At 37.7% G+C, this 18,084-nt stretch overlaps 1 protein-coding gene across 3 annotated transcripts in view; it reads left to right on the top strand.

Annotated features, from left to right (window-relative positions):
- The window catches only part of GTDC1 (glycosyltransferase like domain containing 1), a 180,178-nt gene that overhangs the window by 67,663 nt on the left and 94,431 nt on the right, over positions 1-18,084 (top strand). The window contains exons 2-4 of one of the 3 annotated variants that reach the window (XM_039386325.1): positions 2,301-2,423; positions 3,659-3,776; positions 13,862-14,027. The exons of the other annotated variants lie outside the window; for them this stretch is intronic. Of the exons in view, the coding sequence (XP_039242259.1) occupies positions 13,978-14,027 (50 nt within the window). The 5' untranslated portion in view covers positions 2,301-2,423; positions 3,659-3,776; positions 13,862-13,977. The remainder of the gene's footprint in view (positions 1-2,300; positions 2,424-3,658; positions 3,777-13,861; positions 14,028-18,084) is intronic. 3 annotated transcript variants of the gene reach the window in all.

Below are 18,084 nucleotides of genomic sequence, written 5' to 3'. Positions count from 1 at the left end.
TATAACCTTGCCTACTTATTCATCACTTTTTGTTTCAGCTCTCCTAATTTCCATTTTACCTGTTGCACACTTGAACTTCTGTTTCTGCCCAGTTGCAGCTTGAAGAAAGAATGAGGGAAACAGCAGTGGGCACAAAATCAAAAGCAAATATATTATTTTCTTGTTGCAGAATTAATGGAAGAATTTATTCCTGCTACCAGTATTATTTCTAATAATTATATGAGGAGAAATGCATTTAGAGTGGGGCAGATGCTTCTCTCACACCATCTTACCTGATAGACATACTTCAGGGCTTTAAACTACTGATTTGTCAAATGGTTTAAAAAGAAAAGGTGTAAGTTATTATAGGTAAAACAATAGAAAATTTATTTCAAGTTTAGTTTTTCTTGCAGTTAATGGTATTCCTACTGACTTTTGTTGATGTGTTTTCTTTGTGTGCAAATATTTTTTAACATAACATACTCTACATAAAATTATGTGTATCTGTTTGGAATATGGAAAAATCTTCATGTAATTAAGTATAATGTAGTAACATGAAGAGATTTTTGAACACATAATTCTATGTATGTCGCTTATATATGGAAGAATTAAAAAAATTGAAGGGGAGTAATTTGAGAACATCTGCAATTTCTTATTTATGTAAGAGAATATCCCATTTTTAATTAAAGATGGAATTTAAGAATGATAAATGGGACCATTATCTAGTAACAGTTAGTTTGCAGGCATTTTTTTCCCAGTTATCACGCTTAGCGACATCTCTGTGTTTAAACCTCGAGGAACAGAATTATTTTAAATTATTTTAATTCAGGTATTTCCTGGTAATCAATTTTATCAAAAACATAACAGCTCAAAATTTTATATTTCCAATTAATTTGGAGAAATAGTGCTAAAGGTGCTGAAACTACGCAAGAAGAGGAAATGAATTTTGGTGGAAATTGTAACAATGGCATTATCTTTTATTTTGTTTTATTTTATTTAGAGCGTAATGATTCCTAAATTAACTTAGATGAAGAATTTCCTTGCTATAGCTATACTATAATAAAACTGTATAGGAGCTAAAATTAAATGTAATTTCTGAAGTAAGGACTTGGTTACAGAGTCTTTATCTCTACCTACTCTAGACAGTTGTGTTGCCATCTACTCAAGGTAGAATCTGGTTTGCAGTAGAACTGAATCTTTGAGGTTTAAGACTGGCCTTGCAGAGGGTCTTCTGGGTCCAGCCTCGTCTGGAACCAGTTTTCAGTGGTTTCTGTGGCTGTTGAAGCATTCAGGACTGAAGTGCTTTAGAGACAGATCTCAAGTCTTGCCCAAAAAGAAGACAGAAGCTCTCCAGGCAGAGGTGGTAGGAAGGAATGTGAGAAAAGGTAAATTTCCAGAAAAGACTTGGGAAAACCAGAGTCTAAATTATTCAAAATTGCACCATGAGTTAGAAATGATAAAACCTACATTTTCTTCCATTTTTTGAATCATGGAGTAGAGAACCTAGAGAGTGGTCTTGCCTTGAATTAATACTCATGGTCATAAATAGACTGAAAAATACTTTGATGCAGTTTTACATATCAATACAGAAAAAAAATAGTAGATTTTAATCCTAGACTCGTAGAATGTAAGTTTGGAAAAGACCTCTGAGAACATCAAATCCAACCATTAACCATGTAATGCTATAATGAGTGGAATATAAGTTCAGCATTAAAAGCCAGCATCTGTACTTTTAAAATACTAATTTCCAACGCTAACAGCTGCATGGAAGGTCGTTGACACCGTGGAGTGCGTGGGGTCTCTGGGGCTCAGCGTGTTTGAAGTCAATATTTATGGTGCCTCTGTACCTCCTGTCATTAGCAGGAGCTTTTCAAGGGACTGTTCTCAGATTATATTTTGCACATGGCTCTTGTTTTCCTAGATACTGATTGGAAAAAAAATGAAGGATATAATAGTTTTCCTGTCCGTTGATGGGTGATGAGACCAACATGTTCAGGCCACGGGTGGAATCGGGGTGAATGAATTGGTGGCAGGGAGTGAGTTTGAGAAGCTTGTGTGCTTCCTGCGCATTTAAGGAGTATAAGGGATATTTCAGCTGTTGAGATGAAGCTCAGCAGCTGCTCTGCAAACTCCTAATGGAACAGGGGCCTGAGTTTTCTTTATCTTGAATGTTTGTCTCTGACCACAGATGCTGCTGGGGCTCTGCATTTCTCTTAGCTGCTAGTCCTTGAATTACAGGATTGATATATAGTAATAAAAAGAATGGGTTTTATTGGATAAGAGGGGACCAGGAGGTAATATTGTTGCCTCTTCATTGCTAGGTACACACCGAGACTGTGAATGATGAAGAAGAAGGTACAAAAGCTGTGTGCACCAAGCAAGTGCTTTGCTGTGGAGGAAAACACCTTTGCAGCCATGCTCTGGGTTGTTACAGCATGACTGTGGTATTTGCCTTCCCCTTATCTCTTCAGTTCACTTTTCTGTGGTGTGTTTTGATCCATCCATCCGTATTTTATTTTAATTTTTATTTTATTTAAATCTTATTTTATATATTTATTTTGCCTCCCATCATGTGGCTTAAAACTGTAACATCATTAACTTGTGTGTATAACATCTTTAATTTTGTCTTGAAAATACAGAGGGGTGTTTAGTGTGAGCAGTAGAGTATTTAAGGTAGAATATTTCATGTTTTTGCAGATTGCCAGTATTACATGCCAGAGCAGCCTTCTGACCATGAAGCCCAACCACACTTGTTCTATTAGCTGCACTTAAGAAGTATTTGTGTAGTTTTTTCCTCAGATGGATAACCAATATGGAACATTCTGTCCACAGAAGTCTTATTAAAGAGGTTAGAGCATCCTGCTAATTAGGAAAAACTAATTAGGCAGATTGTTGAGCCTGTAACCAGAATTTTATATTTTAATGGATTTTTAAATGCAGTGTACTCCCTTTTCCTATTGTAAAACACACGTTTTTCTTTTAAATGTCTAGAAACAGTTTTCTTGAGGAAATTATGCACTCAGAAGAAGAAAGCAGTAACAATTTATGAATTTATTAAATAAACTGTAGAAGAATATATGCTGTAAAATTCGTGAAACCATTAATTCATACCAACCTCTTATTGTGGCAGACAAAATTGTTTGGTTACCTTCCTGTTGGTAGGTTTCAAGTTTAACTGCCCCAAAGAGGACTTGGATTAAGTTCATATGAAGAAACAATGTAATTTGTGGCTGCGTTAAAATTAGATCTAGATGGTACAGAACTCACAAATTACTCTTTGGCTACTTCAAGCTAAAATTCATTGACCGCTGTTTCCCTGAGTCTTGGGAAGTTTATCATGTTCAAAGCTGGATCCAACCCATTGTTAAGTGTTCTTGTAGTCCTGTGAGAGACTTTTGGTCTGGAAGCTGAAAAATAAACCCGTTCTCAGCTGTGGGGTGACCTGGGAGCAAAACCATTGGCACTGGTTGGGTTTTCATGGTTCACATCTTAATTCCTGGTTTACAAGGTGCCGAGTGGAAAGCACAGGATGTTTGTGGCTGGAGAGAAAAAGTCTCCCCAGAATTGAGATACACTTAAAATATATGTATTTAAATGGGTTTCTCCTTAACGTCTACTTTTGAACTCTTTTTCAACTGTGCCCTGCTACAAACTTTAATTAGCCTTAACCTTTTTTCAGGCTTGTCATTCTGCATTTTGCAAAATGCTTTGGCTTGTGGAGAAGCTGCGTAGCCGGCGGGGCCCTGGGCAGTGACCTGCAGTCTGTCTCAGGACCATCCTCTGAGATGTAATTCAAGGTACAGATGTTGGAATTGGTGAGACGAGGTTGGCGGCCATCTGGAAGGTGGCCATCTGCTCCTTCCTGCAGGAGCAGAGTGCCATGCTTTTGGGGGGTCCCTGCCCCTTCTTGTCACATCCTGAGTCAAGACGATTCAGAACTGAGTCTTTGAAGCCTGATTTGGGAATATTGGCTGGCCAAGTGCTTGGCACTTAGAGATGTAAGGGGCTAGAAAGGGAAAAACAAGTACTTGCAGACGAGTAAGATTTAGAAATGAGCTGCGTGAAAGGACTTCAGCAAAGCACTGAAAGTTTAAGGTCATGTAACTCAGGTCTAGAAATGTGGAAGAAGAAACCAGGGAGCACAGGGAAGTGCAGCTTGCTGTGCTGATAGAAAACTGTTGGAAATGCCCTATTGGAGCATGGAGCTTGCTAATTATTTTGCTAATGCATCAGGAAATATGTAGAGTCAGTACAACATGAAAGCAAAACTATGAGTACAGGGACTGGAAGATGGAACAATTGTGTCCCCTTAAAGGAAAACCTTCCTCCTTCCAGTCCAAGGAGGCTGAAAAGAAGACAAAAATATTGCAAGACTTGTTTTTGTGGTGTCACCCTCTGCCACCACCAGACCTCCTATATTTGCTGGAGTGTCAGCTCTGGCTTTGGTGAGTCAGATTTGTGTTGAGCATCTGTGGTGACCTGTAGATTCTCAGCCTTCCAACACTCCTGCAGTTTAGTCTTCAGCCTGCAATCTGGGGCTATTATCCACCAGACGGGTCTAGGTAGTCAGCATGATGTCATGTCTCTTCAGCAGTTTATGGAACAGAGCTGAAATTTATGCCAATAAATATTTTAAATTGTTTTTGTTTGGCTTCTTGAGGAGAAGAATTTCCATAGGTGAGAGGTTATTTTGCAAGCGGCTCCACTGTATGATAGATCACATGGATGGTTTCAGTACGTGGGAAGCTTGTATCCCTTCAGTGTCATAGGTTGGAATTGTTACAGGCACTTAACAGCTTTACAGGTTCTTGTTTAATTACTGGTCATTATTCTGAAGTGGATGACTCATTTAGCCTGAAGCGATGGGAGGTGTTCTGGCCCTCTATATAATTCTACACATACGTGTTTTTGATCCTCAGAACCACAAAAAAATGTCTATTTTCCTTTTACATGTCTCATTTCCTGGGGTAATATAGAGAAAATGGATTGGAGAGGGGGGTATGGAATGAGAGAAGGCATGTTGGGAACAAATTGGCATCGACCTGGATAGCACTTGGTGCACACCTGAACTCTGCCCATTCAGTTCTCACCTGGAAGGGCCTGCTTGACTCTGTCTTATGGCTTGTTCTTAATGTCATTCCTGCTATTAATACTGTAATAACTAAATTATCTATTAGCCTATGTTTCTATAATGGTATTTCAGTTTAGGAAGCTGTTTAATGGCAGGAAAACATAAAATTTCTGTGCTATACCGTGTTCTGTCATGGTAATATGTTAAAAGTTAACATTAAAACTAGTTCTGGTTTTACTGTCACCAGCTTTTCTTCCCTCAGTTCAGACTGTGTGTCCTTTGCTGTGACATTCCATGTGTCCTGGTAGAGATCCACTGCAGAAATAGAGGCTTTGAATTTACCAGTCTGTATCAGGAGACAGCACTTGGTCTTGTTGCACTGAGATCTAAATAAATTTGCATTGATCTCAATAAACGGGGATGTTTTGAACCTTGACTCTCTAATGCTTCGCAGTTGGGTGTTTTTTTCCCTGCTTTGTCAAGGAGGATGACTGTAGTAAGACCATGAGCTGATTACTCCCTGTATTAGATAATAATTTCTTAATGTGGGAGGGATATTAAGAAGAATAGATGTGGGTGCTCTTGGAAAACTCTTTATGGAATAAGGTTTAAGCACTGCTGTTAATAGGATGCACGTTCCCTTTCATGCTGAGTCAGATAGAGCTTGGCTGTATACCCAGGACAGAACTCAAGGAGGCCTTAGAGACACTTGCAAAACATATGGTGTCTCTGTCTTTAAAATGTATCATTGTTGCTGTGGTGCACTGGCGCCCCTGGATTTTAGGTGGGCAGTAGTTGGAGTTTAATTAAAGGCCAGCCCTGATTCCATCTAAGATACATCTCTGTGAAGCACCTCGTTGTTTCCCCACATCATGTGTTTGTCTTATGATGTGCCAGTGGCAAATAATTACGAGTTTGACCTAAATTTTAAAAACCTGCCTGTGTTTGAGTATCCATGTGCAGTGGCAGAGGCTGCTGGGCACAGGGGCTGGCTGGAGGACAAGTGGTGGTACAGGAGGGATGTTGGGTGTCCTCATGGAAAGCCAGAACATCAGTGATCTAGTAATCCTTGCTTTTCTTTGGGGAAGCTGGGAATCATCATTAGAGATGAAATATCTGTTTTTATTGAAAAGCTAATTTGATGGATGGATTTTTTTTTTTTCCCTACCAGTGACATTTTAAAAAGAATCTAAAGGTTTTTGGGGGTGGCTGTTGAAGTTTGTTGAAGTCTGTTTAAGATGGCAAAGTAGGGATTAGGAATTGGAGTCAACCTTTTACAAGATAAGATCTTGTAAAAGTATTTTTTTGTTTGGTTGGTGTTTTTTGGGTGCAAAAGCTTTTTCTGGATTATGTAACTAAAGGCTGAACAAGATGCTGCAAGTCTAGTTCATATTTTATGGAATGCTCTAAAGGATAATTTGGGGGATGGTTGTGATAGAAGTCATGATGGTTTTTTTTTTTAGGGTTCTAAATTTTATTTTTGTAAACTTCTTAAAACGTTAAGGTTGATTTGTGATAGTCTATTATCAACAGTTTTGTTCTTCTGATGTTGGTTGGTCAACTCTAGAACAACTCTCCTGTTGTTCCCAGCAGCTCTTCATAGAAATTTTCCCCAACTGAAACATTCTTAAGAGTCTTTTATTATGAAAGCCCTTAAAATTAAGATAAAATTTATTTGTTTATTTATTTATTGTATTTTCCCCTGTGTTGGCTTATGAATGTCGTTTTGCCCTACTGACATTTCCCCATTTTGGATTATTTTCTACCTCTGCATATTATGTGATTTTTTTTGTTCAAGTGAATGGCAAGATGATGTATGACACACTTGAGATGGTATTGAGCAGAGTATAGTTGGAAAATTGCAGTGATAATTTTCTTTTTACATCTCAAACTTACACACCATTGAGGGGATAAAAAAAAAAAGAAGTGTCACAGCAACTCAAGAAAAAGCATAAGGGGAAACCTCGAAAAATTACAGGGAAATTTCCATAACAGATACACAAGTAGTGCTGCTTTAATAATGATTTCCTGTCATGAACTATTTTTATCATTTGCCTGCTCTCTGACGTGGCATTCTATTAAATATTTTTGAGAGCCATGTTTTAATCAGATTAAGCTCAAGGAAACCGATAGGTATCTGTTTGGCTCATGACTTGTGCTTCTGTTTCTGATTTAGTCACAAGACTATTGTTGCTGGAATCTTTTAAACCCCATTTTGCTTCCACTTGCAGCCGGTGTGGGAGCCTGGAGGTTGTGTGCCAGGGATTTTCGTGATATACACACAGGGCGCGTTATGGAATTATTCTGTAAATTAAAGAAGACTGATACAAACTGTGTCTTTTCCTCATGTGATTAAATAGCTAAAAATAACCATCTATTTTTAGTTTCAAGCGTTGTAATGTTTCTTAGGAACAAACTCGCCCAACGCAGTGTGCTAGGAAAGGCTGACCATGAATAATGCTGGATTCTGAGGTACTTCTGGAAAACAAAAAATACTTAATAAAAGTGGAAAATCTTGTGTTATTTTTTATAGTGTGCAATGTACTAATGCTTCCCATACAAGAAGTATAGTGAGAATAAAATATAAATACATATATTTTTAACTTCGATATTTCCACGTTGTTCAGTCATTTTTATTAAGTGAAAGCAGAAAAACTTTCTAAGCAAAATTCTTATGGTCTCCAATATTGTGCACATCCTGCAAATGTAGGAAATTACATAAAAAAAGGTGCAACATAACATTTGGGATCGTGGTTGTGCTTGGATATTAGTGGATTCAGCACCTCATTTGGTGGCCTCAGCATCTTGGAGCAGGGGGGAGGACGAGCAACCTGGCTTTTAAAAAGCTCTGTCTATCCCTATTTTCCTAATTTCCAGAGCAAAAAAACCCCATGTATTAAATTTCTAATGACCTCTTTTGTCTGTTGCAAACACGGAGAGATTGTATTCAACAGCTTGGTTTGTATCATATCTTCCTGCAGTGTATTATTTATTTGGTTGACGAGCTCGAGAATGGCGAGCCTAAGAATTAATAAAGGTTATTAGTTACTTTCCATAATAAAATTAGCTGACCTTTAAATAAGAGCATTATACAGGGGCTCTCTAAGTGGAAAAATGACAGAATGCATTTTTATCCTGGTAGCCATTTCGATTACTAAATCTTACAGTCACAATATAGAAACTGCATGTTGTGATTAAATGTTTCTCTTGACTGTGTATTTGCAGACAACAATGAAATAAGTGGAATTTTTGTATTCAGGGCAGAATTTAACCCCTCGGTAACAGTTTCTCCCACATCTGATATTTGGTTACATTTGAACAATACAGAAGGGGGAAAAAAAAAAAAGGAAGATGCAACTTAATTTTCTAAAAATGAGTGTCCTTTGGAAGTGACAGCCCTGGGAGTTTGCTGTGGTTTTTAGGGAGTGTGATGATATGCAGATTCCTCGAGCAGCCTGTCTTGGGTCTCTACCAGGCAGACGTGATGTACGCCCTGTAGCTGGTCACATGCAGCCCACTCTATCAGCCTGCTATTCTTCAGTCATCTGAATTTATCTATTTTTGAAGAGAGATTTGCCATAAAATCCAATATTGAAGCATGAAGTGCGTGCGCCCACCTTTATTTTTAAGTTTGGAAAAGGACACACCTCATCTCCAAAGTAGTTGTTAAAGCCAACTTTCTTAATTTTATTTTCTTTGTACTAAATAATGACATTACTAATTGTGCCATTATTTAGAATAGATTTCAAAAAGGCTTTAAAGACACTCTCTATTTTTATTGTTAATTTTGAAATGTTGGTAATCTATATAATGATGACATTATGGCTCAGATTTCAGGTGAGCTTCAGATTTGCTTGTGCTGCTGCACTGTACTTTTTCAGATTTTGACTGGGTCTTATAACATTTGTTGAAATCTTTACAAGATATTCATCTATTTGTAGCATCATATAGGTCTGGCTCCCCATCTGTCTCTGTTTTTCATGACGACGAGGTTCTGGTACATTTTTTCTTTTTTTTACTTTAGTTCTTATTCATTGAAGCCCACTGTAATGCTGTTTCTGTCATAGCTGTTTGTCCAACAGCTTTTATTGATCATTTGGGGTAAAATGAAAGATTTCTTCATAGGGAGAAGTTTTAACCAGCAATCGGTGAATTCAGTTTGATTAGATTAGTTTTCCTACCTTATAAAGCCAAATATAATCAGTATCCATTTTATGTGCTATTAAGTAAATAAATAATACAACGTGGTGCCAAAAGCTAAGAAATATTGAGGGGGGGAAAAACGTTCTTGCTGAAGGAATTCATACAACTTTTATATTTTAAAAGTAAGGTTATGAATCTAAAGTTCAGATTCCCTCCAAATAAATCCTTATTCAACAGGATATCCCCGAGACATTTCCCAACCTCCCCCCCCCTTTTTTTTTTTTTTTTTTTAAATTTTTTTTCCTTATTTTTTTTTTTTCTTTTTCAGTATTGGCAGCCTGACTTAAAATAGTTCTCATCTGGTTTAACTAAAAATCTTTGCATTACTTGGCGGTGGTTTCTTTTGTACGTGGTGCTTTTAGAGCTCATTGAAGCCGGAGCGTACAGGAAATGCAAATCATGCAAATCATCCTCGCGCTGACGATGTACAGTGGCGTGATTGAGCAGCAGTACGTATGGCTCGTGGGCTGACCACATGAAAGGAGTCATTTAAAGACCAGATGAGCCCAAGCTGGCTTAAGTTAGACTATGTGTGAGCTTCAAAGCTTATAGAATAGCATCCTTTTTAAAAATAAATTTATTTTATTAATAACACCTGCGCCGAGTTCTCAAACAGTGAGAACATGGGTAGATGAACGTTAGCATTAAATACGTGCCGGGCTTAAATCAGAAAGGCAAAATTGTTGGTTTTTTTGGTGGAAATTCAGGTATGCATCCATTCAGATCGAAGGGGAAGTCGACCGCAATCTAATACGCTGCAAAAAAAGTCCAGTTTGTCTTTGGTGTACATAAAAGCCCAACTCTTTTCTGCCTTTCAGGTAAAAATGAAAATAAATGGAAGATAAAAGGGAATTTTTTCTGGGCGGCAGGGTTAAGAACAGGCTTTCTGTAAGTGCTTTTGAGTGCTGAGAAGAGGGAGGTTGAGTGCTGGCTGCTTCAAATTTCTTGGTAACTGAGAAAAAAGTCCTGCATATTATTTTTATACTTCTGAAGAGCTTTTTTTCTGGAGTTTTGAGGCTGTATCCTTCCAATAAAGTGGAGTCCTTGTGTTGTGTGACTCTGAACGTTGAGGGTGCAGTGGTGGAAACACTGGGCTTCATCCAGCAACCCTTGTGAGATGGACCTGAGTGAAGTCACAGGGAAAAAATACTGGTAGAATAATGTGCATTTTTCATGTTAATGTGGCAATAAAAAGAGAGTGGATGGGATAGGTAACAATGTCTTTTAAGAATATTCTTACCTTTGGTAGAACTCACCATGGGTGGCTGATTTGTTTCTAGTGGGAGTCTTATTTCCTCCACGTCTTTTTTATACAGCCCTCACTCACTTTTCTTTGGATGTTTTTAAAAGTTGAGATTCATTCAAATAATGTAACATGACACAAAGCTGGAAAATGTCAATCTCGAACTGTTTCTGTGTCATCTTGTTTAATTTTTACTTGAAACAGTAGCCCCAAGGAGGCCTGTGGTGGGACTGGGCAGGACACTGCACTCCATCACCCTGACGGATGTAATTTTGGCTTGATTTTTTTTTTTTTCCCAGTAGTTCCTTGCTTCTTGATTTTGTTCTTTCTACTATTACACAGGAATAGGAAAGAAGGAAAATATTAAATTTGTTATCTTTTATCTACCAGATTGCTTCTTTCCCATCAAGTCAATCCACAGATCCTGGAAGAGGAGAGAGGGACATTTCCCACATTTATTTTTTTTCTTTTCTTTAAAATATTAACTGTATTCCTGTCTTTAATTTCATATATGAAGTCAAGAGGAGAATTTCACCCTTTCTGTGTTCCTGCAGGTTGGGCAGCTCCCACCATGCTGAGCAGATACTAGTGGTGGTCATAGTGCTTAGCAGGGAATTTTGGTTTTAGCTGAGACTGGAATGGTCAAGTTCCTTCCTTCTATGGGGTTTGTTTATTTATTCATTTATTTTAAAGTAAAAAAAAAAAGAAAGGGTGGATGAAGGGTTGACATCCTGAAATCACTGAGGAGAGGAATCTTGTGAATAAATACTGTTTTCCTGAACCAGTTTGTAGAGTGATCCCTTACAGGGAAAATTCATGAGGCTTCTGGGCAGGTGTTTATACATCCTGCACAGACTTAGTGTTTCAACAGAAGCAGGAATTTAAATCACAGTTAATATTAAAATAACTTTTATACTCAGTGTAAGAAATACCAAGATGCAGAAGATAACAGAGAAAGCAGCAAAGAAACTTTACTACTTGTATCTATAATAATTTAATATAATTTAATATCCATTTCAGTGTTTGACAGGAAGTAAAGATTACTTAAATATTTGTACCTAAGAGCACAGGGCTGTATAAAGAACTCTGAATTTTCAAGTTAATTTGTTTCTTTCAGCAATATATAGAGATATATACAGAAAGTTAATCCCATATGATTGCACAGCTACCAGTGCTCCAGAACCTTTTTGGAAATACATTCCAAAGAACATCTTCAGTTGTCTTGACAAACAGCTTGAGTCAAGTTTCCTTTTCAGGAGCTCCTGAAAGGTTTTATGTGTAGCTCAAAGGCATCGTTGGAAAAGTGGTGTTATTTGGAGACTTCGACCAAAACTACCTTGCTGTGCTCAGGTTTTGCAGATATGAAAGCTCATTGCCCAGCCATCTTGAACAAATTTTTAGCTTTCTGTGATGGAGAGTGGTCTTTTCTCAGTAACAAACTAGCTGTTGTCAACAGTTTTCCTGGCCACAGTTTGCACAGTTCAATTCAGAATGGTTCGTGGTGGATTTTGCTAGAAAATATATATGTATACAGTATGTATATATGTCATGTATCTGCATGTGCATGCACACAAAAACACAGTGCATATACATCTATCTGTGACTGAAAATATGATATCTGGAAATACTGAATCATTCTGTATGGTCTCACAAAGATAATATTTTGGGACATCTGTCAGGTACTGTGGTGAGCAGGGTCCGTAAGATACATAAACCGTGACGTGGTCATATATGAGTTGATTAAATCACTAGATCGTGACACTCACTTATCTTCAACTCTGGCTCAGGCTCCTGAGTTCTCACTGTGGCCCTGGTTCTCCTGGTGGCCTTTGATAAGCAAGCCTTGGCCTCAGTTTCTTAATCTTGAAGATTAAAAAGCATTTGGTGTGGTGTTCTGACTTGATTACGTAAGATTTCAACCCCAGAGGCGTGTGTTTCTCTTTCATGTTCCTGGGGAATAGTGGGCATTCAGCACTGGATGCTTTATTTAATGATAAAAGGAATTCTGAAGTAATAAATGGTTATGAGATGTGTTGGAAAAACATAATTTACAAAGTATATGGAAACCTAGAAGTATTTTTATTAAAGTATTATTTTATTATTGGAATTTTCCACGTGGGGAAATCTCAACATTTTGCAGTGTGGAGATATGGGTTACTTACTCAAGGAACACATCCACGTTGTGCAAGTTGACCAGACATGACTGTAAATGCCTGTTGTAGTTTTTAACCCTGCAAAACTCTCAGCCAGGAGCTGGAGAAGTAAAATGGGCAAAAGACTTTTTTTTTTTTTTTATCTTCCAGAACTGGTTGATCCCTTATATCCCATGTCAGGAGTTCCAAGATGCACAGCTGAGACCCTTTTATTCCTTCTCTTTCCCTGGTTGCATTATAAATAAAGCCCAGTTATGATAACATGTGAAATAAAATGGTAGGACATCAGTGCAGATTACCCTTAAAATCATGTTATGGAAATGGAAATAAACCAGCTTATGGTATATGCCAGGCATGATGCAAGTGATATTAAATAAATACATGACTGAAGGGTTCCATTCATTCCAAATGCTCCCCTTTGTGATCTTTAGCCATGTTTGTAGAGAAACCTTTCTTAAAGCACTTAAAGCTTAATTCAGAACAGACAAAACAATTATCTTTTGAAAGTCTGATGAAATATGTTTGGCAGCTTTTGAGTTTAGGAGAGTGTTTGTCTCACTTCTTTGAAATCTCACTTCAGTCGGTCGCTCAGCCATTTCGGTGGAATCATTCAAATCTGGTAGCGAGTGTGGGCTTTGCTCAGTTAAGAAATGTTCTTATCAGAAAGTGCAGGGGCTGAAAATAGTGTGTAAGACACAAAACCTGACATTTTCTGTATTGATGTGCTTTTAAATATCAGTCTACCTGCTGTCCCTGTGTTTTTGATGAAGTGCTGGTGGATAAATCTGTGTAGGTAGGGGTTTGCTCCTCCAAATACGGGTCTGGAGACCCTTAAGCATTAAATTACCTCATTTTAATTTCTTAGGGAACAGAAGTGTCACTTTATCTTCTCTAAGTATAAATGATGAATGTTTATGCACCAGTGTGTGACTGTTTCTTATGGGAAGAAGTGGCAGAAGACTGACACTGCACAATGTAGTTTTATAGTTGAACTATGTCATGAACACAGAGCAGAAATATTTAAACTGTGGATCTGATTGCCAGTTCACTGAGCACATGGAATAGTTTGCTCGGCTTATATTAAGACAGGAAAGTTGCCACTATGCTGCAGCAACAAATATTAGAGAAGTGTGAAGGGCATTTGGGAGAAATACATAATTTCATTTCATATTTCTTGTAATATTTGATTAAAATACTTTTTTTTTTTTTTAGTATGTGTATATGAAGGACTTTGTGAATTCACTTTGTGAATATATATTAAAATCACTAAGTTATTCCTAATGTTCTGTGGTGCTGCCTGCTCCTGACAAACATCTGATACGGATCATATGCCTCTAAAAAGAGAAGTTCCTCGAGCAAAATATCCTCATGAAAACAGGTTGGAGATACTCACATTCTCTCGCTCGCTCTCACTCACATGTTACATTTTGGCACGTTGTAGGAGCAGGTAGCATATCTACTACCTGCTGTTGAAAGTGTTGAAGATACTGAATTATTTATTCCATCTTCTGCACTATCCAAACTCGTTTTGGGTAGTTTGACACATCTCGGTCTTCCATATGGATACTTCATGGTGACAGAGTTGCCAGCTGCTCAGGTTTTATGACAGTCTGAGCTTTTTCGAGGACTGTATTAGTTTTCTGGGAAGAATCCTGCTTTTCCTGAGGTCCCCATTCTTAGGCAGTAGTTATGCTTTGGATTGATGCTCTGGAGTGGGAGTTTTTGGGGGAAATTAGCTGAGACCTTCCATAAAAATATTTTTTAAAAGACTTGCTGCTCATGGATCGTGTGAGCTGAAATCAGAGCTGTGGGATATTAGAAAAATGTGAAAGCTGTTTGCTAAGAAAACTAAGTCCCTTTTAGTGACAGTCTTCAAATTTCTAAAAAAAAAAAAGTGTTTAGATATGAAGGTGCATAAAGCAACATAAAAAGCAATCTGAAATACTTTGGAGAACAGGGTTTTTGGGGCACTTGAAATGTAACACTAAACAGTCTGTAAATCTTTCCCACAGGAGGGGATTGGAACTGGATGATATTTAAGGTCCCTTCCAACCCAAACCATCCTATGATTCCATGATCTTCTCTGCAATTGTGCAGAGTGAGTGGGTGTTCTGTTGTTTTAAGATACAAAATGTGTAAACCTGAGCATTGGGGAAGATTTGAGTTTTCAGTTTGCCAGAATTTATTGAAATAGTGGAAAATCAGCCATTTGTTATTTCATTTGAGCATCTCTTGGTACAAACGTTTGTAAGGGAAACTCAGTATTTTGGTGGGTCTGTGCTGCACTGAGTTTGATTCCCTTTCAGTGGGATAAACCAGTCTCACTTGCAGTGAAATCCATATATCCATCAGGTGGACTGTTTCTTCTGTGTCATCCTGGATCCGAACTGACACCAGGTGACGTGAAGTAACGATCCTCAAAATTTGTAGTTCAGATTTGCTATTGAATAGTAGTGTTATGTGTAGCCTTAGGACTTCTCCATGTTGCTACAACATCTTGACCATATTGCTTTGTTCATGCCAGTCATTTGACATGTTTGGCTCCTCTCCAGAGTTGGACAGATAAAATACCCGGTGAAATGGATTTGCAGCCTTTAAACAATAAAGAACACTGTTTAAATGTTGCCTAATTGAGTAGAACATCAGTTTTACATGCATTTTTCTTTTTAAAAAGTCTTTTCACTATACGTCACTATATCCTGTGTATTTACCTTTGGTGAATTTGTTACCCTCATTCACTATATCCTTTGTTTTTCTCGCTTCCTGCTTTTTCCTTGCTCCATCTATTTGAGCAGAGTGAGTCTGGCCATAGAAACCATCCAACAACGGCTACTTTTCACTAGTGGGTGAAAATTATTCTGATTTGCTTATGCTCTGCTCTAATAAAATTCCTTTGCTTCATTATTTGTTGCTGACAAAATCTGAGTGAGGAAGATGATGTGGATTCATGGCTTTCTCCTTCCCCCCATCACCACAGCTATAACTGCTTGGTCCTGACCTCTCCCTTCGTGGGAACAGCGAGGCTGATGTAGCCCATGGTGAACAATCTGGCCACTAAAGTAAAAATGTGCATCTGTCAGTAATTAATTGAAGCCAAATTTAATTACAATTCAGGGAAAAAAATAGTGCCACACACTTAATAAAATTCAAGAAGCTTCAGTGTCATTGCCTAAAAAGCAAAGCAATCCAAACAAAATACACTCCCCCTCAAAAGTCTGCTCTGTGAGAGTCTCTTTCAAGCTTCCTTTGTGATGTTGAATAGCAAAGTAGTTTTGATTAACTGTTTTCACATAGTTTTCTGTATCTTTTAGAGTTAAAAGTCATTGAAAATAGTGGTAAATGTTGAAGGCTGATTCTTAACCAGTTGTGTCGTATGGGGATCTGGCCCTAAAATTGGATTCTGAGATTTGATTGTATGTAAATCCTCTAATAGCTGGTTGAAATAAAGATTCAGAGGGATAGGAAGGAATTGAGAGAGAACCCAAATAATTAATGAATGAAAAAATGCATTTATGTAACTTCTTGAGTATTTTAAATGGTGAATTTTTAAATAAAAAGATATACAGAAAAAGGAATGGCAATATGAAGTCAAACCAAGCTCTTCATTCCTACTATATTTCAGCATACAAGGCAACCCCCAAATCCAAACCTATTGAACTGAATATTTATCACTGTGTACTATATGTACATATAGCAATTACAGCAAGAGGAAAAAATATTTTTCTTTACAATTAATATTTGTAAACGTTTATGAAAGTACATAGAAATAAATAAGACAAACACATGGCCTAATTAAGATGAAAGGCATGACAACCCTTGTGATTTGTTCTGAAAAATAAAGAACATTAAAATAGTAAGACTTAATTATTTCTGTAAACATTTCAAATTATGCTCTATCTACAGAACCTTAATTTATGAGGTATAATATCTATAAGCATTTTCTGACATTTGTATATTCCATGTCAAAAATTATTGTTAATTTATTATTTATTATACTGTATACTGTCATATATTATCACTTATTAGTATTTATTGTTCAGAAATTCAGTGTCATGTATTGTGTAATGGGAAAGGGAAAAGCATTTTATACGGGACTGTAATTTGTGTATTCTTGGGCTAGTGATAAAAATGCAACTTCTGCAAGTTGATCATGTAAAATTGTGTGTAATAATAAACAAAAATAACTGTTCTGTTTAACATTCCAGGCACAAAAAGTGATATTTGATATACAGTTTACATTTGAAAGATAACTTAAAGCCAAATCCATGGACTTGTTTAATTTCTGGGTTGAAATCAAGGAAACTAGAGGTTTGATCTTGAGGAGCTTGAAGCCTCCATCACCTTTGAAGCCTCTGTTTCTTGAGGTGATTCTGTTTAGGGTCAGACCTCTTGGCTTTGCCTTGGCCTTTAAGGAGGCAACAAAGAGCAGAATGGTTTGGGTAAACTCTAATGCAATCCAGAAATAGAATCACAGAATGGTTTGGATTGGAAGGGACCCTCAAGCTCATCTTGTTCCAACACCTGCCATGGGCAGGGGCACCTTCCACTAACCCAGGTTGCTCCAAGCCCTGTCCAACCTGGCCTTGAACACTTCCAGGGATGGGGCACCACAGCTTCTCTGGGCAACCCGTGCCAGCATCTGACTGGTTCAGTCAGTGCCATCTATTGAACAGTGTTTTTTTTAGTACCCATTTCCTCTAAGAGGCTCATATTTGTACTCCTACCCAAATCTTAAGTCCGTTTTATTGTAATACTACACCTGGCAGACAAAGAGCGCTCGTGCCTCTTTTCTGGACTGCCAGGTCTTCAATCATGAACTCATTTTACTGTGGCTGTAGTTGTTTTGCAGCAGAGAATTATGATTTAGTGTTTCATTTGTAGAGAAGCAGGGTCCCTACTGCCGCTGTGGGATCGTATCCTGCAGCAGTTCTCCTTTTCCAGGGAGCACTGGTTTACCTGTGCTGCCTTGAGGTGCTCATGTCCATCTGTCCTTCGTGCTGGCAGAGCTTTTGCCAGACAGGGGAAACATTCCAGTACAACTCAGGTGCTGTTTTAAATGTGCTTTGTGCCATAAGCCTGGTGGAGTTCAGCCTCCATATCCATAGATACATAAATATGCCCTGTGTGGTCTCCCAAGGGGAAGGCAAAATGTGTTTTTAGTTAAGTTGCATGGGAATTTAATTGAAAGATTTAGGGCAATGCCATAAAAGAGTAAATCACGGCTGTGTGACACAAAGAAGATTTATAAAACCAAATAAAAATGCTTTAGCACCTTCACTATTATAATTTGTTTGATATAAGTGGAAACCTGTATTAGTCATTTTGTCTGCTGGTATTTAAAAAAAAAAGTAAAGGCTTTTATATTTTACTGATTTTCAGTCCTTTAGAGCGAAATAATGGGGAAGACAATAGCAAAGAGCAGAGCATTCTCTGGA

The sequence above is a fragment of the Pipra filicauda genome, unplaced genomic scaffold (assembly GCF_003945595.2).
Source record: "Pipra filicauda isolate LSUMZ 115617 unplaced genomic scaffold, ASM394559v2 scaffold47_size6085603_pilon, whole genome shotgun sequence".
In the NCBI taxonomy this organism is placed as follows: domain Eukaryota; kingdom Metazoa; phylum Chordata; class Aves; order Passeriformes; family Pipridae; genus Pipra; species Pipra filicauda.
The sequence above is the reverse complement of the archived record's forward strand: the minus strand, read 5'-3'. Positions and strand labels throughout refer to the sequence as shown.